This window comes from Protomyctophum bolini (assembly GCF_963924005.1).
Source record: "Protomyctophum bolini genome assembly, chromosome: 24".
In the NCBI taxonomy this organism is placed as follows: Eukaryota; Metazoa; Chordata; class Actinopteri; order Myctophiformes; family Myctophidae; genus Protomyctophum; species Protomyctophum bolini.
The window spans coordinates 10740022-10762075 of NC_137885.1; the positions used below are offsets into that span (position 1 = coordinate 10740022).

The window sequence follows — 22054 nt, forward strand, 5'->3', positions numbered from 1 at the left end:
TGCAGCGATGCAGAGGACATGTTATGTCTCGCCACTTTCACCCCGCCGGACAATTCTGAATGTTCCCTTCTCCTGACTCCTGAGTTTGTGCATGTAATAGAATAGACAAGACTAGTGGAGAAGGATTATTATTGTGTGTGGAGACGACTATTCCAACATTTAAGGGCACTTCAAAGATGGGATTTGAGGCATTTCAACAGTGCTGCTGATGGACATGAATCTCTCTGTGTATTGTGCTCTCTCCTATAGTGACTGTTACCATCTGTGAATCTCCCCATTGAAATTAATGGGATTTTTTTTTGCAATTATTCCCTCCCTTGTGACATAATGTGGGTCAAAACATTGAGTAGTGAGCTACTTGAGCCCACATTGTTTCTTCAGAGAACAGTATTTTCAAGTTATTGTGGCACTATTGTTATCGTACAACCTTATTCCCGGGCCTGTTTTTCCTGCTGGTTCTGTGACGTCACGTGGGTCAACCAATAGGAAGTCGGAGGGACGTCAAATGGGTCAATACATCATCATGGAGTAGGGAGCTACTCGAGCCCACACCGGTTCTTCAGGAACAGGATTTTCTAGTTATCGTTACCTTTTTTGTTAAGCACAAGGAAAATATAAAGAACTAAATGAAGGATGGAATTCAGTTCAGTCGACAGTGGAGGAATTTGCTGCTCAATCGTCATCCAAAAAGTAACGCATAGGCAATTATAGAGGCACGTATGATCTCTTGGATCGGGGGGCAAAAATAGGCACAGACCGACAATGAGTTAGGATTTGTTTTTGTTTAGAAAGCAAAAATATAAATATGGAGAACATCCATTTTGCAAAGAGAACATGATGGGTGTTGACGGAAACACTTATAGACTGCTGCTGATTCAAACAAATCTCCATTTGTACTATAATAATTATTATTATGCTCTCCTGGTGAAACTCCTCACTTTCCAGAGCCGAGTGATATTTATTTCATAGTTAGTATTTTATTTTATTTTATTTAGCAATTTTTTTAAATCATTTCTTTATTATTATTCTGGGCTCGCTCCAGCGAGCACACACTAGTTCTCCAGACTTTATATATATATATATATTCTTTTTTCGACATCTTACTGCTTTAATTTACTACTTTTAATTTAGTTCAAACTTCAACATGTTCAGCTTTATGCATTTACTATTGCTTGTACATTTCATACTTTTAGAATTTCTTTACTTTTAATATTTTTTTACATTCATTATAATGAGAGTCTATGGGAAAATGCCCATATTTATAGATACGTTTTTGGAAATATTTACCTTTATTCATGGTCGATTTAATCTTCAAATCCACCTCACCGTTGCACCCTTATTACTCTTTTTCATAGAAACGGTTCACAAGACGTTTCACGGTTCAAACGGTATTTGAATGTGTTAGGTTTTTTTGTCCGTTTGGCCAACAATGTCAGAACTCGCCTTGCCTATAGTCTTATAACTAAAACTATAGAGTAACACTAAAACATTTCAGATGACTAAAATCTGACAAAAAATAATTTAAATCGTCAAAAGACAATGACAAAAATGTCCTGTCAGAATCAACACTGCTCTGCTAGGGTCGGCTCAGAAGCAGCTGGAAGGTTCAAATCCCATGCCAACACAAGTAACCATTACAAGATGAGAGAAGTCAGATACCACACATCCGAGGGAGCAGATGATTTACCACCATCATTCTAATTTATTTCAGAATTTATATCCAGACCATTTCATACACAACGGTACAAAGGTTTAAAACCCCAACGACACTATGCAAAAGTGTGGTTCAAAATATTGGGGGTCCTTGTACCCAAACTAAACACTTGATTTCCTTCTAGCTGGCCACGAGAGAGTTACCCCGCTGTGCCATTTAATGTATACCTCGTATTGCTCCTCGTATTGTTTACCATTGTATGCCTTCGTTATGAATTGAATACATATGGACCACAATGGAAGCAAGCCATCATGGCCTTTTTTTGTGTTATCCTTTCTGTACTGTTAATAAAGTATTGAATCAGTCAATCAATGAATCAGTCAATACGGTCCTCTGGCCTCCATCAGAGTAACTGTGTTGGTCCTCCGCTTCAGTCTTTGAGAGGTCAAACCAATACCGACCACAGCCGGTTGGAAGTCACGCATTACGTGGTTGGGGTTATTATGGTAATCCGGAAACGAAAAAAAAGAAAAGGACAAATCCCCTCAGCTATGGTTCCTCCGCTCAGGACTCATCCATGGGTCGTATCCAGCTGGCGGGGACCCACTGGGGCCCGTCCTGGGCCCTGGTGACGGCACCCAGCAGCTCCCCACAGGCCACCCCCAGCTCCTCGTTGACGATGACCTGGTCGAAGAACTGGCTATAGTGCGACTCCATCTTCCTCACCGCCTCCTCCATCTCCTGGAAGTCTTCGTCCTGTTGATGGTTGGTGTTGGGGGTGGGTGGGTGGGTGGGTGGGTAGGAGGGGCGGGTGGGTAGGAGGGGCGGGTGACGAAGAATCAGTGGCACGTCCATTTGTCATTTCAATCAGACAGGGTTATTAACCCTTTTCACCGAATTGACCCATTGTTTTGCACTTTGTACACGCTCAAAATTAAGTTAGCACTGAGGATTGTACAGTGTACATTGGGGTCCCAGAGATCTTGAAAGAAATGTATCATTTGGCTCTGTGGCCAAATGTACAGTAGCCTACATCACTGCACTGGGGGTTCAATATGGCATGAAAGAATGTTGGGAATCATTGGTGTAGGGAGAAAATAGGAGGGGGGGACGGGACTGGGGGGGGGCAAGTATGGACCCCTGTGGGACCCTGGGTCAATGAAGTACATCGTTGTTGTCGGTAGAAAACACTTATCTCCAGTCCATATTCAGACTTTTCTGTGTGTTTTCACAAATTAACGCCCCACTTGATCACATTACAGTGTCACACAAAAGCATCAGAAGTAGCAGATCTGCGAAGCGACATGTTTGGAGCTCGTGGTTCTGCTACTTTTGAATTTGAATCCTGAAAAGTAACCCGACCGAGACCATATAATGTTTAAGCGGTTTATTGTAAAAGCCTCACGTGGCTGGACTGTCAATGTGCGCTTGAGCAAGACGTTGAACGCGCGACACGCAGCAATAACAAAACGATTACTCTGGATGGCAGCGTCAATTGCTGTACACGACTTTCCAAAGAGACAAAGTAAAAAACTATGAGCTTACTTTGAATGGCCGGTTGACATAGTAGCTGGTGGTGATCTGGGCGTTCTTTCTGGTCTCTCGGAGGCGCTCCGCCGGGGGAGGTTTAACGTAGATAATAAAGGCCTTTAGCTCGTGTGTCCTCACCGCTTGAATGGCCTGGAAACATGTCAAAGCATGTATGTCGTTTTAAATGTACATCTCTGCTGCTTTTGGGGGGGAAAAGTTAAAACTTTTTAAAATAGGTAAATGCTTAAATAGTTCACCAATTTTTTCGAATATCAAATATTGGAATATCTAATCCTAATCCAGCAACTTGAAAGCTGTCTGGGCCTGGGGTGCTCACAAAAGCCTGAGTAGTAGACGATAAAATCACCCCAAACATGTTGGAACATGAAAGTGAAATATCCCTTTATAGTTTGAGGCTTTGAGCTAACTTTGTTTTTTGCTTGTGAGCACAAGTCCATGCATTGCTGTTCAAACTGGATCCTCTAGTCTGGATATATTAAATGGGGAGCATAACATGACATGAGGTGTTAAATGGCAACTCATAAATCAAGTCTCTAACCATGAATCGAAAAGGAATGGGGTTTAAGAAGACCTACATTTGGCTCTATATCGATTATGCACATTTTCCCGCTGTTCAAGACATCTTTCACCGCTTCAGTGCTGGTTCCGTAGAAATGTCCTTTGTACTCGCCATACTCCAGAAACCTGTAGGACATCATGGAGACACTGGTTTAGAACAGCATTTTTCAACCTTTTCAGGCCGCGACCCGCCAAAATAATCCTATTTGAATTAGTTGAGGCATTACATTTAGTTTGACTCAGTTCCACAGATAGATATTGTGAAAACAGTAGATCTACAAGCTCGGCCCAGGCGGTGGCGTAAGCGTCTGGGCACCCGACTGGTGATCCAGTCGCAGTGTGCCGCGGGTTCGACTCCCGAGCCCGACACGGCCTTTACTGCATGTCATCCCCCCATCTCTCTCCCGTTTCCTGTCAGCCTACTGTCTGTCCCTTCAAAAAAAACAATAAAAGGATCTACAAGCTCACAACTTGTAGATCGGCTATATTCACAATGATTTGCCTCTTTATTATATTATTTTACTATTTGGCTAATGTTTGACCAGTTTTTATAGTATCGATTTCTGATTACCTTTGAGGCAGTAATGGTCCTTTATTTTACTTTAGTATTTTTTTAGGTAGCTTATTAAAAGGGTCTTAAAAGTCTTCAAAATTGACACTTCACTGTCAGCCAAAACATCATGTCGGGACACAGAGAACCACTGGTTTAGAATAGCTAGCATACAGAAGTAACAATGTACATATTCAGCAGGGGGGGGTTTCACTATGCAGAGTTACAGGCATGCAGCATACAGTATTAATGCGTGCCTGTATGAGTGATGGTGGACCAATAAAACCCTCTTCTCTTGAATCTCATAATAGAAGTCCAACGACAGTTGCACTGTAGTGTATACCTGTTGTTATACACCAGGTTTTCAAAGACTTCTCTGGTGGTGAAATGATACTCTCTGCCAGACTCCTCGAAACTCCTTGGAGGTCTTGTAGTGTCTGATAGAAAAACACAAGCATGTGTAAGTATATTATATAAGTACATGCTGTACGTTAAAAACTCACATGACCTACTGTATGTCAGACGAATATTCCCAACTCTTAAGCTTAAATCCTCACATCGGGAATAAAAATGCCGCAAACTTTACCTGGAACCTCGCATTGCTATGGCAATTTCTACTCGGTCAGGTACTCTTGTTAACATTGAACCATTTATTGCAATGATATCGCATTGTATTTGGCTCTGCTCCTGCAATGCTCCAGAACAATCTGTGCAAGCATGACATACTGTGAAATGGCAAACGCCTGAAGTGGAGCCGAAATATACACAAATGTGCGCACAGTTATTTCATAACAGTCGTATGCATGCAGTCGTTGAACCCAGCTCAGCTTCATTTTGTAGCTTTGCAGCTTTGCAAAATGAAGCGCGTGTGTGTGTGTGTGTGTGTGTGTGTGTGTGTGTGTGTGTACATGCGCGTGCTGTACGTACGAGGCACGGCTCCCTGGAAGACGCGGGGGTCGATTTCAAGGAGCCTTCTGCGAAGTTCGTTCACGCCCACGCTGCTGGGTCCTGGGGAGGAAATGTCATATCATTGCTGTCGGACAGAAACCTCTTATCGCCGTATTTTAACGTTCGTAAATGAACGCCCTTCTTGATCATGCACTGCTACAGCATCACAAAAAAGCATCGTTATAGATGTGCTACTTTTAATATTTTCTTAATTTAAATCCCGTAAACCCGACAGAGACGATATACTATCAAATTACATTTAATATAAACGATATCAAAAACGTGGAAACAAATCCAACCATGGAAATATTAACAGAGCACCAAAGTCTGACATTATTTTCGCATTCCTAATACCTGGGTCACGTTTTCGTCCCTCGCAAAATTCGGAATCCTCATAGACGTGTTTAATATTAAAAGGACTGTGTTCCAAACATATGGTAAATGGTGCATTTACCTAGCGCCTTTATCCAAGGCGATTTACGTAGATTGTGTGCATTAAAACAGTCTTTCTCAACTTCGACACTAACTCGGGGCAGCACACCTAAACCTAACCTTAACCCATGTCTAACCAATGACTAGTCTAAACTAAGTATGCACCCCCGCCCGAGTGGCCGCTCTACTGGCCACTCTACCCCTGAGCCTCTGCCGCCATATGAATATGAAGCATCAATTGACGGCGAGAAAAGGCTAATTGTACTGCTGGCAAATTAATAAAATTGTCAAATATGAGTGACTGACTATCATGAACGATACAGTCCAGGTCCAAGTGGCACCAGCTCCCGTCCGCATCTCATTGTAAATAGAATATCTAAACGCTTGAATCTTTTTACAATGACGTTATTTTTCAGAAAGGAAGCCATTGAGGGTTTAAATGGGTCTTAATGCTTCCAACTCGAGTAGAATTATTAATGTTTTGTACAAGTGTCCATGACAACAAAAATATATGATGTGGAGACAATGAAGACTATTATTATCATTATTATTGAATGTGGCAGCAGTCCATTTGCTCGGTAAAATATTTCGGGGGCATATTTTGAATGTGTGCAGGCTTGAGTTTTTGTTGAATCTAGTTTGCATTAATGAGGATTTAGTTGACACAATAAAATAAAATGTTAGTATTCCATGTGGGGCAGACGGCCTGTCACAGCCAGATTTGGGAGAGCAGCGCAGCTTTGCTGTTGCGAGGAAAGCGGTAAAATTAGACTTTCGTGGTTGTCAATGTTTTCCTCTCAGATTTAGTCCGACGGAGCGTCACAGTATAACTCTATGGGGACAGAAAAGCGACACAAAAGTAGGACCCGGAAGTATCTCAAGAGGGGGGCGCTCACGTCACAGCTAAAATACTGAATGACATCAAGACTTCTGTAGTCTCTCTAGTCTATACACCGGAGATACTTACCCAGCAGCACGACGAGGCGGTAGGGGTCGTGCGGGCTGCGCTGGTAGCGCACCACCTCCTCGTAGGGGCTGGCCAGCGAGCTGAAGCAGCTGCTGGGGCAGCGGACGTGGCAGGACGGCTGGGCGGTGCTGTGGGCCCTCCGTCGGCACAGACGCATGCTCCGTCGGAACCCCGCTGAAACATTATGGGGCCAGAGGGACGAGGTGTGATGAGAACTATAGGGCTGACACGGTTCATCAAAAATAAAGATGTTATGGCCCGAGAAGGCCTAGCGGGTCTGGGGCACCTATAGGGTTTGAATACAGCCTATCGTGGGTTTGAGTCCCGATCCTGACGAACTTTGCTGTATGTCACTCGCCGTCTCTCTCTCTCTCTCCTCGTTTCCTGGGTGTCTCTACTTACTCTATCAATAAAGGCAAAAGGGACCCCAGAACTATCTTTGAAAAATAATAATAATAAGGCTTTTATAATATATTATTACAAAAAGATATATTGATTTTAATTAACCCATAATTCTACAAATGGATTCTAAATCAGTAGCTCACGCTTCGAGCTTGTATGTGCAATCTTTGAAAAGCCAAGGCTAAAATTACACAGATGTTCTCCCAGTTTGAATGGCTTTCCTGCGTAATATGCGTTTTTACTGTGTTAGCTCCCACAGTGAATAGTAGGTCAGTACAGAATCATATATTTAGAATGTCTCCAGCAGACACTTACCTATGTAGACGCCGTCAACGTTATTGCTGAATTCACCCTCCTCTGCATGGTTGCAACGGAAGAGAAGCCAGAGAGTGAGTGGATACACAGTGAGCAACACAGGAGAATATGGGTGGGATTATTATTTTTTGGAGCACGAAAACGTTTTCATTTTAAGGACCTATGAAAGCTAAAGGTATTGTGAATCTCCGAAATGTATACTTTAATCAAGGTCGTGGTAAAGGTTATCTTGCCTCTTTTCAACAAATACGAGAATCCTTCCGGCTCCCATCATCACATTTCTTCCGTTACTTGCAATTGAGACATTTTCTTAGAACGCATGTCCCACAATATGAACAACAACCCAGTCATCCAGTCTTGGATAGTTTCTTCAACACTGAGCCCTTTGAAAAAGGTGCAGTCTCTCAATTCTATGACACCTTGCTGACCGTGGTTAACCCATCCTCAAGCTTGTTTAAGGACAATTGGCAAAGAGAATTAGGCATAGAGATTTCAGATGGAGTATGGGAGGATTGTATCACCAACATTCACCATAGCTCTATCAATGTTAGGCACTCTCTGATTCAATTTAAGATTGTTCATAGGCTGCACTATTCCCCAACTAAATTAAACAAAATCTTTAAAGATTCTTCTCCCATGTGTGGAAAGTGTTTAACGGAACAAGGGACTTTGTCTCATCAGTTCCTCCTATGTCATAAATTGCAACGTTTCTGGAATGAAATCTTTGATTTCTTGGCTAAAGCTTATAAAAGAGACTTCCCCCCGGCACCTCTAGTTGCACTCTTCGGTGTGGTGGAACCAGATCAAGTACAAAACAAATACGAGGCACAGGCCATCTCACTCGCAACACTGTTAGCTAGGAAATTAATACTACAAGCCTGGAAATCGGATAAACCTCCGAAAGTTGACATGTGGCTAAGGGAGCTGGGAGGAGTGCTGCATATGGAGAAAATTAGATTCACCTTGTCAAAAAAAGAACACCTTTATCTAAAAACCTGGTCGCCCATTATTGAGATGCTTGTTACATTGGACTGAAGTGGTGTAATTGAATGTTGTTCTGCCCCGTAATGTCGTCTAATTAATGTTTGATATGTGTATACTGTATACGTTTGTGTTTTTTTGTGGGTACACATGTATGCATATGTCTTCCTTTTCACATCAGAAATGTTTTTTAGAATTTATAGTGATGTTGTTTCTGTCCTCGGAATGCCGTGTAGTCATCAGCCTTGTCAGTTATAATTTTATTGTTTTTGTCTTTTTCTTTGAGTTATGTTTTGTCTCCTTTTATTGTAAGTCTCTTGTTTGTATGTTTTTTTTGCTATTTTTTGTCCGATCTGTAATTTTATGGTTAAACATTACTGAAATGCTTTTATGCCAAAAATCATAATAAACAGATGTTTAAAAAAAAAAAAAGGACCTATGAAAGCTCTTTCTTTGTCTGCTTCAAGAAAGGGCACAAAGGGCCAGAGGCTGTTGGGTTTGTGGTTACAAAGTCACACAGCAACACAGTAAGCAGTTTCTACTAACCATTCCTGAGTTCCTCTTGACATTTACGCATGCAGGAAAGAGTTAGGAAAGAAAGAAGAGGAATTTTAATACAGGATTGAACTGCTTTGGTGGTTTCTTGTGGTTCTCCATAAACAATAAAAGAAAACTGATTTATTTATATTTATGTTTGAAGCTGAACCCAGACAAGACTGAGCTTCTCTTCTTCCCAGCTAAGTCATGCCCTATGCGGGAGCTAACTATTTCCGTAGACAACGCCCTGGTAACGTCTGTCCCAACAGCCAGGAACCTTGGTGTTGTCCCGGACAGTCAGTCAGCTCTCGTTCAAAACTCACATCACAGCTGTCACTCGATCCTGTAGGTTCACACTCTATAATATACAACGAATTAGACCGTTCCTGCAGGAATCAGCCCAGCTCATAATCCAGACAACAGCCTTGTCAAAACTCGACTATTGTAACTCCCTCCTTACTGGCCTACCGGCATGTGCACTTAAGCCTCTACAACTGATCCAAAATGCCGCAGCTCACTTGGTCTTCAACCAGCCAAAATTCTCACATGTCTCCCCCCTGCTCCGCTCCCTCCACTGGCTCCTGGTCGCTGCCTGCACATAATACAAAACTCTGATGCTGGCATTCAAAGCAACCAAGCTATGGCTCCCCCAGTCCCCCATATCTTGCAAGTATGATTGAACCCTACAAACCCTCCCGCACACTCAGATCAGCCAACGCAGGGAAGCTGGAAGTACCCTCACTAAAAACGCTCCACACGTCCCAAACCATGATGGAGTCTGAAAACCCACCTTTTCAGACTCCATCATGGCCCATAGCACTTACCCTATCCCCTTAGATAGCACTTTTGTAGACTTAGATAGCATTTGATACAGACTTATAGCATGTTATGTAGACAGCACTATAACTGCATTGTATGTAGTCATAGCACGTCATAGTACATATGTATAGCATAGTATAATATATATGTATAGTTTATATGTATAGTTTCATTATATAGATATTCCACTTTCGTGACGTTACGTTCTTACTAGCTTACGCATGTTAAATGCTTTTTATATTATGAATTTATGATGTATTCCCATGCTTTTTTGTTCTTGCTTAATGTAAGTCACTCTGGATTAAGAGCGTCTGCTAAATGCCTAAATTGTAAATTGTAACAGTGTACTGTTGTACAACATACATACATAAGAAACTCTTGTATCATGCAAAGTAAGCTGTCCAGTGTCCAACCTGCTACAGTTTGACAAATAACTTTCTCTACTGTCTTGCATATCATAGTGGCTGTAATTAACAAAGACTTTATCTTAGTTTATATTTATATCATAGTGGCTGTAAAGACTTATTATATTATAATAATATATATATATTATATATATTATTATTTTATATTATATATGTATGTCAAATCATATCATAGTGGTTATAATTAACAAAGACTTACCTACCAGATTCAAATGCCTCTTCGTCTGTGACATACAAAGAGAAATACACAAAGGAAGTTTTATTCAGAAACATAGAGAGACATTGGGCCAATATAGACACATATTTGACGAAAATACGACATTGTGAAAAACATTCAGCTATTTGACATACGACTAAGAATGGTATGGTTCAAGTCATTAAAGGGTAAGACCACTTTTTTTGAGGTTTGGGTTGTGTAGTTACTTTGCCATGATGCTACTCCAAATGTGGACAAGAAATAAAAAAATACTGCTCCAGTGATTAGAAATTGACAATTCAAAATATGCTCCTCATTGACTTGCATTGTAGCTCAAACAGCTCTCAAAGGCACTCTTTTAGTACGTATACAAACACAAACAAAGTTGATTCAGACAATATAGAGCATCACCAAAACTCATGCGGTTTTATTTTTTCATAAAAATGTTAGATTCCTGTTGATTTTACTATTTGAAGATCTGGATCCGGATCCACGGATCCAGTCCGGGTTTTCTTCCCAATAAAATGGACAAATCAACAGGAAGATAACATTTTTATGAAAAAATAAAACCGCATGAGTTTTGGTGATGCTCTATATTGTCTGAATCAACTTTGTTTCTGTTTGTTTACGTACTAAAAGAGTGACTTTGAGAGCTGTTTAGCTACAATGTAAGTCAATGAGGAGCATATTTTGAATTATCAATTTCTAATCACTGGAGCAGTTATTTCTTATTTCTTGTCCACATTTGATTGCATCATGGCAAAGTAACTACACAACCCAAACCTCAAAAAAAGTGGTCTTACCCTTTAAAGAGGTAAAACAAATGGTTTCATGACAAAGTACCAGCACAGATTAAATAAAATAGAAGCAGGAAAACTAGCATGTGTGAGAAATTAGTGCACTGAATTTTGTTTTCTCTATAGATGCCAGTGCAATAATATGGGCTATTTTGGCCCCCCCTTACTTATTTTTTATTCTGTATTTTAATATGGATGTTTTTACTGACAACAGTCGGACTAACAGTTTATGACATGGTGTTGTTGCACAGTGTTTCTTTCTATACTGCTGTTTGATTGTTTGTATGGCTGCACTAAACAGTTTGGTTGCATGTCTCATACAGTGACAAATAAAGATCGCATCCCATAACAGTTGCCGTACCTGCTTCCACACACTTCTCGTCAATACCAATGCTGTCTTCTTCTGCAGGTGAAAAAGAAGAAAATCACAGCTGAATTCAGACAATCACATAATTCCAGTTCAGCCTGGCTCCAAAAGATTGCGAGAAATGTAACCATTGTCATTAGAGCCAGAGACAATCAGACAAATGCCTACAACAAAGGGACACGTCCTTACCCTCGTCCACAGTGCTCACTTCAGTTAAGCGTGGGTTTTAAAAGACAGTAGAAAGAATTTATTAAAATGCTGAAACTGAACCAGTAACTAGTGGACTGTGTTGTGTTTTCCTATTATGCTTAATTTATCCATACATATAATGTGTACATTTAAGCCTGAATATAAAGTTAAGACTTGTTAGAGCATTCTCAGCCAATTTATAAAAGTACTACTATGTGAAACATGATATATAACTATGGAAACTATACTACGACATGCACTGTTTCAGCTGGAAGTGAGATTCCTTGAGATTCAGCCCAACAATAGATTCTTCACTTCCAGACTACACAGATTAAGACTACACACTTATTTCCACATACAACAGCCCTAAGGTACCGGTATATAAAATGACATAGAATGTCAAAAATGTGTGGTATTCCCCGCTTACAGGTGTGGATGCAGGTCTGTGGTTGATAAGGCTGAGACCACCAAAACTCCCTCTGCTTCCTGTGGAGACACAGACACAATTATGGCATATTACTACATCACACACACTACGCAACGCACACGCACAATTGCAAATTGTAGAATCACAATTTCTTTTGGGGGTTTTCCCCTCAGAGTCAGAGCACCTCTTGAGTAGGCTGCTGGAGGGGATGAGGCCGGCGCAGTCGGTGGTGCTGGGCAGCTTCTTGGCCTGCCACCAGAGGGCGTCGGTCTGGTCCACGATCTCCAGGACGTCTCCCCTCCTGAAGCTCATGCCGGCGTCGGCGCAGGGGATGGTGGGGTCCTGCTGGGGACTGTAGTCCGCCATGGCCCTCATGTACAGCTGCGTGGGGGGGGGGGGGAGCAAACCGCACAGCAGTGTGGATTTTGACGGGTGCATATCTTTTGGTCCGACGTCTCAAGTGTCCGACACCCTAGTACCCCAAACCCTAACCTATACTATAACTCCTAACCACACGCGGAAGCCACGGGTAAGTATGTCGGAGCCACGGGTGAGTCTTGGACCGTTGGGACGTCGGACTAACATGCCCTCCCCCCCCCCCCCCCCCCGTACCATTCACATTTAGTCATGTGAATGTTACATTACTTAAATTAGATTTGAAAAATAATGAATGAGTTGTGCGCACTGATAGCAGAGTTAAGACCGCAACGAACCATGTGAACCCACTGAGTTTAAAACACATATTAGCACTGAACCGAGTTAAAGACACAAACACTCACAGAGACTTGACTGCTGCACACAGCACAAACGGCTGCAGAGTGAGACTTATATTGAGCACACTCGTACGTGCCTGTTTATACAGGTTGCTGTCATCCAATCCAATGAAGTATCCAGTCAATCAATATCAATAAACCAAACATACTAGATCTGAAAAACCAGCCATATTGCACTGATCAGAGCAATGGTCACTGAGTTACAGCCATTTGAAGTGTACACTGCTGTAGTGGCCCATACCGTATGTGTGCATTTGTTTCTTTTTCCACTATTTTCATGGCAGACCTCTGAAAGTCTTGTGTGTTAAAGTAGGGGACAATTTTATCACAAGAAAATCCTGGAGGCAAATCTTTCCTGAGATAAAATGGCCACCAATGTAATCAAAAAAGCCAACCAAAGAACAAGATTCCTATATAGGATCATCTCACTGGTCAACAAAAATACCTTGAAGACCCTAACAGGAGCCCTCGTACAAGGTTTCTTCGACTATGCATGCACCTCATGGTACCACAGCACCTCAAAGACCATTAAAACAAGGCTCCAGACATCCCAAAACAAACTGGTCAGGCTACTACTTGGCCTTACTCCCAGAACCCACCTCACCCCTGCCCGTTTTGATAGGAATGGCTTAAGGTTGACTCGAAACTGGCCCCTCTAATAACAATCTTTTCAATGCTGTACACATTTCCTTTTTTTAACTGTGTATGTGTATATCTATATTTTCATAGAAGTGTACATCTCTAAATGTTCTAATGAATTGAAAATGACCCTGATGTAAACAAGTCTTAGTGCTTTTTATGGTTTTATCCTCGTACCAGTTTTTGTATTGACTTTTGTTTGAAATGTACCCATTCTACAAACTGTAGGTCAATCAATCAATAAAGTTTGGTGAGGATCGGAGCTACATAGGGGTGTCACAATTATTACATCATTGTCTAATCGACAATTATGTGAGATAAATCATAATCGTTTCCATGTAAAACATCTGCCAGAAATAGCAATATATGATTAAGTTTGCCTCTGATAATAAAAAAATAAGACATAGCAAACACAGATGTTTACAATTACAACTGAGAGGCTGTAATTGAGCAACACTCACCATGGTCTGGTAATGGACCGGTCTCTCACTGATGGGAACAACCTTGAACACGATGGTGCCTTGAGATCTAGCCTGCTGATCAAAGGACACGACATTACACACATGATAGTACTGTCCAATGGGAAAACCAGACATGGAACCACTTAATCCCTATATAGACTTGGTGGACCGGGCTCCCCCAGGAGTCTATTATACTTATTCCATGAAAATTGCCAATTGCAAAGGACTATCACCTCGATAATGCTTGTTTTGATTCAATCTGATTTGAAAAAGTAAATATGAAGCTGTAAATAGACAATGACCTGTATGGTTTGATCCTTTAAACACATTAACCCTACCCTGGGATCAATACCATTTACGAGTTTCTGATCGGGTCGGAGTGTAATGTCATCAGCTTAGAGTATATATTAATAGAGACGGCACCTGGAGGAAACCCTGAGGCGAAATGAACGTGCCGGTCTGTTGACTATCATTGCACACGTTCATGATGACACGTGAACGCTGAACGCGTGCAATGATAGTCAGATTGTTTGGCCCAATCAATCCCAGAATGCACTCTGTTCCTACCCGGAGCCTCATGCGGTTTTGAGCAAGTTATGAAAGTGAAAATCCGAATCCGAATTGAAATTGAATTGGTATAGTCATTTCGTATAGTAATCGTTTGGTATATTCATCTTTTATTCAAACTCGTAGCACAACTAGCGAGCATAAAGTAATAGAGGGTATGTGCATGCATAAAGTAAGTGGCAAATCGAATGGCAAACTGAGTTTAAATGTCGTTTAACACCTTTTAATGCAATCGGATAGGACTTTTCTGTTTGGGCTGTCAAGGCCAGAAAGAAGTTTTTTGTCACTCAGTAGGCGCTCCCGCATAACTTGACGATGATGTCACTCGCATACCCTCTATTGATTCTCATTATGTGGGGAACCAAAACAATGCGACGCCAACTGGAACCCACCACTGTTTTTTCTTTCCTAAACCGGATAACACGTCTCGGTTTAGAACGAATACCAGGCTTTCCTCTGATGTGGAAAGCCTCTTTTTTTTTTTTTTAAACATCTGTTTATTATGATTTTTGGCATAAAAGCATTTCAGTAATGATTAACCATAAAATTACAGATCGGACAAAAAATAGCAAAAAAACATACAAACAAGAGACTTACAATAAAAGGAGACAAAACATAACTCAAAGAAAAAGACAAAAACAATAAAATTATAACTGACAAGGCTGATGACTACACGGCACTCCGAGGACAGAAACAACATCACTATAAATTCTAAAAAACATTTCTGATGTGAAAAGGAAGACATATGAATACAGGGCAGAACAACATTCAATTACACCACTTCAGTCCAATGTAACAAGCATCTCAATAATGGGCGACCAGGTTTTAAGATAAAGGTGTTCTTTTTTCGACAAGGTGAATCTAATTTTCTCCATATGCAGCACTCCTCCCAGCTCCCTTAGCCACATGTCAACTGTCGGAGGTTTATCCGATTTCCAGGCTTGTAGTATTAATTTCCTAGCTAACAGTGTTGCGAGTGAGATGGCCTGTGCCTGATGTGGAAAGCCTCTTGATGCGAGGTTATACATAAACCCTAGTATCCCTGTTCCGGGAAATGCCATATATGATGAACTTTTTTAAACATTTGATGAAGATATGGCAAAAATAGGCCAACATCTGAGAAGATCGCAAATCTACAAGCTCAAAACGTGCCAACATTCGACCTGTAGTGCGCTTGTAGATCATCAATTTTCACTATTTCCATAGGGCTTGAGTGGTTCAGACACTTAATTGCGGATGGTCATTGACCTACCACCACCTGGATGACCTGCTCTGGCTCCAGTCCGTCGACAGGAAACCCATTCACCTCGATGACCCTGTCCCCCGCATGGAGCAGACCTGTGTACGCGCACGCACGCACGCACACACACACACACACACACACACACACACACACACACACACACACACACACACACACACACACACACACACACACACACACACACACACACACACACACACACACACACACACACACACACACACACACACACACACACACACACACACACACACACGCACCCCCCGCACGCACGCACACAGAGCTTTATTATATTAATAAACTCGCAGTTACCGTACATGCCTGACCTGCATGGTCTGGATGCCCTACCGTAAGCCCTGCAGTTCAGTCACACATCTGGAATAATAATTAAATATATGTACGTAATACGTATTGAAAACTAAAATTAGAAGATCAACGTGAAGATTAAGGACTAGGGAAATTGTCCTCGCTTTCCTTCACTTTTCCAGTTTATCTTCAAACAATGCAAGAGAAATAATTGTAAATGTATGTGAAGTTGTTTGTGTGTATGAGTGTATAATATATATATATTCTTGAACGTGTGAAACAGCTGAGGTTGTGTGGAAAAAAAGCAGTTGTAAGAAATATGATTATAAATCTATGAAGTTGCCCAAACTTCCAAAAGAAGAAAAAAAAGCAAGAGAGAGAGACTCACCACTTCGATCAGCCAGTCCTCCATAAATCACCCGTGCTATGAAGATCTCTCCCGTGGCATCGTTCCTCTTTATAGTTGCACCCTGGGCCGGCAGACAAAAATAAATAATGATTGGCCATTCTGTCCGGTGAAGCTTGGACACAGCGAACCAGACAGCAGTGTAACGTGAATACTAACATGAGGAGTGAAACAACATGGAAGTGGTCTTCCTACACAACCATCACAGTGTGATTAGTAGTTCTGAACCAGTGTGGTCCAGTGGACCAGCAGGTGGTTCCAGCTGGTCCCCCACCTAAACAATGGAGAGTTGGTAACCAAATGGACCCTTATAGATCTTTAACTCTTGAGAGTGTAAAATGAAAGTTACATTATTGTTAAACACCTGCATTACTTAATTTACACAATTATATAATGTAGAAGGATTCTACATTACATCGTTTGCCTGTCATCTCCCCTAATGATGGTACCGCATCAATATAGCATGGGATTGTGGACAACATCGTATATGAAACGGGTTGAAAACAACTGAATTAAAGGGTAGGGTAAGTGTACTACTGTATGCATCCACACACAAAATGACATGATCAATAACATTCCGAGGGTAAAAGGTGAGATTCTGTGAATACAAAGGGGAGGCGATGTTGACCAAAACGTCATCACCTTCGCCAAGGAAAGAACTCCATACACGAGATGACAACGGAACCAATGGCAATAGCGGTGCAACGGTAGAATAAACGACATCCACGACAAGGAAAGGAATGTGCATGAAAACGTAATCTGACGATGAAGAAGAGGCATGAGGGATCTCCACATATGAGAGAATATGAGGATGACGATTATGAATCAATGCTGAATGTAATTGTGAACGCAGTGATAGCGAACGCAATGAGCACTAACTATGAGACCTAGCAGAACATGTCTGTCTGTCTGTGTATCACACACAAAACACACACACACACAGTCACACACGCACACACACACACACAAAAACTTAACTTAAAAAGATAAAACCTTAAAAAAAACAAGAAAAAAAAAACATGCACGCATACATACACAATAAAAAATTTACTTAAAAAAACCTTAACTTAAAAAATATATCTTAAAAATACACACAAAGAAAAAAAAGGAGAACTTAAAAAAAACCTTAAATAAGTACGGAATTTATTCGAATTGTTGTTATTGCAATTTTTCGAGCTGCGTTCGCTTCCCGCGTTCGCGAGTCTTACTTGTAGATATACAAGTGCAGTGCCTGTGCTGAAGGTGAGCTGCTCTCCGGTGATGGTCTGCCCGTCACAGAAGCAAACACATCCGTCACAGCAGGGGACCAAAGCGGACATCCTTTGCCTTTTCTCACTTCGCCTTTTTCTTATTCTTCTTCCTCCGCCGCACTCTCGCCGCCGGGCCGCCCGCCACGGGACAATCAGCAGAGCCGCCCGATTGCTCCGACAGGCCGTTGGAGAGATGAGGGGGTCCGTCGGCTCGAGAGGGAGCCTGGGCCTTTGAGCCGGCCTGCTGCGCCTCGCGGCAAAACGTGCACAGGGAGCTGTGAGACGGCGAGCAAGGTGGAGTCGAGGGGAGGGAGGACCCGGTCTGGTGGGCAACGGACAGTTGGTGCTCGTGCATCCCGGAACGTTGGCTCCGCGAGGACCGTCCCACCGTGAGCGCCTGCTGCTGTGGGTCCCGCTGCTCCCCGTCGCGGGCTTTTCTATTGGCTCTGGGCGTCGTTGTCGCCAGGACCCGAGACTCCGCCTCCTCCGTCCTGCCGCCCGCGGCGACCTCCACGAGGCCCTGCAGCCGCTCCACCACCTGCGCCAGGAGCGCCAGCGCCCGCGCGTTGTCCCGCGCGCTCTCCGACGCGCGCTCCGTGGCCGCCGCCATCTTCTCGCCCAGCCGCCTGACGTCCTCGGTGCCGCTCGCCATGGAGCCGGCCGCCAGCCGCACCGCCGACCTCAGCTCCTCCAGGCTCTCCTGCTTGGCCAGCTCCACGGGGGGTCCGAGTCCTCCCACGATGACCCCCAAGCCCCTCGGCCCCCCCTGGTGGTGCCGAGGCGTCATTGGACTGGGCGGGGCCGTGCGGACGCAGAGGCTGTGGCTCCGGAAGCCGCAACACGGAACGCTGTCGATGCGGAGGCGGCGGCCGGTGTCCAGGTTGGAGTAGTAGCCGGCGGTGGAGCGCCGTGGCTGGGGCGGAGACGGGGACCATCTGGGCTGCTGGTGGCAGTAGGTCGGGGTGCAGTCGGACAGGGTGCAGTAGCTACGGGCAGAGCCTGATGGACTGTCTAGGTCCAGACTGTCTACATCATCTCCAGAGGGAGAGAGAAAGATGGTTTTTTAATATATATCCATTAAGCACTGGATTACTAATCGGATTCCATTTAATCTCTACAGAGGCAAAAGTTAATCGAATTAAACTCAATTCTTGAATGAAATAAGAATCTACCAAGTTCACAGCGAGTCACATTGCACATTCAGATCAATCCATTTTGTTGATTTTCACGTCAATTTGTTATATACAAATGAAGAGAAATTATCAAAAGAAACGTGCATCTTCATTGTTTGATGGATGGAAAAAGTGCAGCAATTGATAGAATAACCGCCAAGAAAATCAGTCCTCGACGACGATTACTGATGAGATTGATTCAATGATGATCCATGAACCAACAGGAGGTGAATGATGATGATGAAGAAGTGATGATGATGATGATGGTGATGAAAGACCTTCTTACCCATCAGGAGGGAGCTGCTGCCCGAGGGGGACGAGTGGCTCTTCTCCCACAGTGAGTTGGCGTAGCAGGATCGGCACGGGCTCACGGGGTTCCGAAAGCAAACTCTACAGTTACCCATTGGCTTATAGCGAGAAGATGGCGGAGGGTAGGGAGGCACCGGAGGCGGCCGACGGACACGTTCGCCCAAGAGCAAGCTTCCCCGCCGGACGGTCGCCTTGGAGTGTTCCTTGACGTCCTGGCCCGTCCCGCCACCTCGGCTAAGCCTCCGGTGGGTGAGCCGCTTCAGGGTGGCCCACTGGCTGCGTATGCCCCCCAGGGAGCTCCTGGTGGGAGCATGCGGGAGGTACGAGTCGGGCAGCGCTAGCCCAGTGCCTTGGTTTTCACACCGCTGTGAGACAACATAATACACTCAAACATAAAGGGATATTATATGGAAATTGGAAAGATACATTTTCTATAAGCATCAAACATTATAGTGCAGTCGAAGCTTTGTTGCCCTTTGTGCTAATAATACTACTAATAATAAAATGTGAAGTGAGGGGCAACTTTTGGGGCACCCACAAACATGATGTCCCGGCGGGCACACACAAAAGCAAACAAAAAGTCCATAGAGTTGGCTGCCACATCACGTCACAGAGGGCACACACAAAGCTCCCCTCAATAATAATCTTAAGAATAATAGGAGCTTCACTTCTCTTAAAGAGGAGTGGAGAGGAGAGGAGAGGAGAGGAGAGGAGAGGAGAGGAGAGGAGAGGAGAGGAGAGGAGAGGAGAGGAGAGGAGAGGAGAGGAGATGCTCTCGACTGACCAGCGGCTGCTTGTTCTTGACCAGGCACACCACCCTGGTGGCCTCCTCGTGCTCGGGCAGCTCCTCTGGCATGGGAGGTAACACTGGGTCATAGTCCTTCTGGGCCACCGTGTCATGGGCTGACAGGAGGGCCTGGTAACACACACAGACAGACGCAGGTTAGAGGGATAGTTCAGGATTTTTGAAGAGCGTAAAATGATGACATTTTTACACTCTCAAGAGTTAAAGATATACGGTCCATTTGGTTGACCCGACATCAATTAGCTGGAACCCCGACTAGGACCACTGGTGGTCCCCGGACCACTGGTTGAAAACCACTAGTTTAACTCATTCATGGACGGGAACCCCTTTTGGTGTTTTAAAGCATTATGTTATACTTTAGCTATTGAAAAATAGCAGATCTACAAGCTCATAGCGCAGCACTATGTAGGTCGCTCATAGCGCGACCTACAAGCCGGGCTTGTAGGTCTGCTATTTTTGAAATATCGTGAAAATGTGGCGCAAATCTTCAGAGCGAACGTTTTTTTTTTTTTTTTTTTTTTTTTTTTTGATTTAAAGAGTATGACATCATATGCAGTTTTCACAGACAGAGAATACCACTCTTTCTTTACCACTCCCTTTCCCAGTCCTCCCCACCCACCCACCAGAGCGAACGTTTTTAACTCGTATCTTTGGGGCCAATTACATAACATTTTTGGGGTCCTTGACATGAAAGCACCACTGATATAGAAACATGTAGGTATTTCAGAAAACTGATTTAGAAGACATTTTTTAAATTTCGACGACAGGCCTAAAATGGGTTAAGAACTCACGTGGATCAACAACACGTCAAAATCTTGTCATTGCTTACTTGGAAGTGTGGTTGTCTGAGAAGACGGCAGAGCTCCTGGGCTTCATCGGAGGAGCCTGGCAGTGACGCGATGTCCAGCACCAGCTGCAGACAAGGCAAAGCATGGACAGTACGTCTCATTGCAAAGTGACACATACACGCACCACAGAGGAACGTTACACATTCTATAGTTCAGTATAGTCGTGGAAGTGTTTAGGTCTGACCTGGAGGGAAAGTCCAGAGGCGTAGTTGAGATACGACGCGGGCTGATCTTGCTTGAACCTCTGTAGACACTCATAAACCTGGAAGAAGAACAGCACAGAGATATTTATATATTATATATTTTACTTTATTTTTAAAGGCTTTTTCTGCCTTTATTAATAGTTTCAAGTGAAGACTGACAGGAAGGAGGGAGAGAGAAGGGGAGACACATGCAGCAAAGGTCGTCATGAACGGGACTCGAACATGTGGCGCGCTGCCAGGCCAGAGCCTATATGTGGCATGTGCCTGGACCACTAGGCCAGCGGGGCCCCCAACAGAGATCTAATTCTGAGCGGCTCCTATGCACAGTTTTGTGTGTATGTGTGTCTGTCTGCCCATATAAGCACGGAATTAGCTCAGCTGATTGGCTGAGCACGGAATTAGCTCAGCTGATTGGCTGAGCACGGAATGTGATGTATAATGATGTATGATGATAAGAAATTAAAAAGAAAAAGGTCAAGCAATCAATCAAAACATGAGCATAAAAAAAATCTATGAATTTCAACATGAAAAATCACACCCGTGTGAAGTGAGGGGCGCTCTAATCATCGTACATCATCATCAAGAATGGTGGGTGGTCCCTTATTGGCCAAGGGTTCCCACCGACATACATATGCCGATTTGCTCAGACACATATGACGTAATTTATCCATTCATTATCAATGGCATTTAATGTTTGTGTTCAGACAACAAACTCTATAGCTGTTTATAGGATGGACTAGCACCCCTCAAAAACAGACATACACCTACCGCAACATAATAAACAAGCGCACGTGCGCGCGCGCGCACACACACACACACACACACACACACACACACGCACACGTCGCACACACTAGTGAAAGGAAGGCGCAGCTGATCTCTAGCAGTGACACAGTTTGACCCAACTACTGTAGGTTAAAGGTGAAGTGAAGGGAG

The 22054-nt window shown here is 43.3% G+C and overlaps 1 protein-coding gene across 1 annotated transcript in view; it reads right to left on the bottom strand.

Annotated features, from left to right (window-relative positions):
• Positions 1-1731: 1731 nt before the first annotated feature.
• mpp4b (MAGUK p55 scaffold protein 4b) overlaps positions 1732-22054 on the bottom strand; it is a 28560-nt gene continuing 8237 nt past the window's right edge. The window contains exons 5-23 of the mRNA XM_080758260.1: positions 21100-21177; positions 20897-20980; positions 20047-20178; positions 16514-16595; positions 15808-15893; positions 13989-14063; positions 12300-12496; positions 12116-12174; positions 11689-11706; positions 11494-11535; positions 10343-10363; positions 8905-8919; positions 7378-7419; positions 6661-6834; positions 5241-5321; positions 4657-4750; positions 3781-3889; positions 3200-3334; positions 1732-2410 (exon numbers count right to left, since the gene is read on the bottom strand). Of these exons, the coding sequence (XP_080614386.1) occupies positions 2219-2410; positions 3200-3334; positions 3781-3889; positions 4657-4750; positions 5241-5321; positions 6661-6834; positions 7378-7419; positions 8905-8919; positions 10343-10363; positions 11494-11535; positions 11689-11706; positions 12116-12174; positions 12300-12496; positions 13989-14063; positions 15808-15893; positions 16514-16595; positions 20047-20178; positions 20897-20980; positions 21100-21177 (1716 nt within the window). The 3' untranslated portion in view covers positions 1732-2218. The remainder of the gene's footprint in view (positions 2411-3199; positions 3335-3780; positions 3890-4656; positions 4751-5240; positions 5322-6660; positions 6835-7377; positions 7420-8904; positions 8920-10342; positions 10364-11493; positions 11536-11688; positions 11707-12115; positions 12175-12299; positions 12497-13988; positions 14064-15807; positions 15894-16513; positions 16596-20046; positions 20179-20896; positions 20981-21099; positions 21178-22054) is intronic.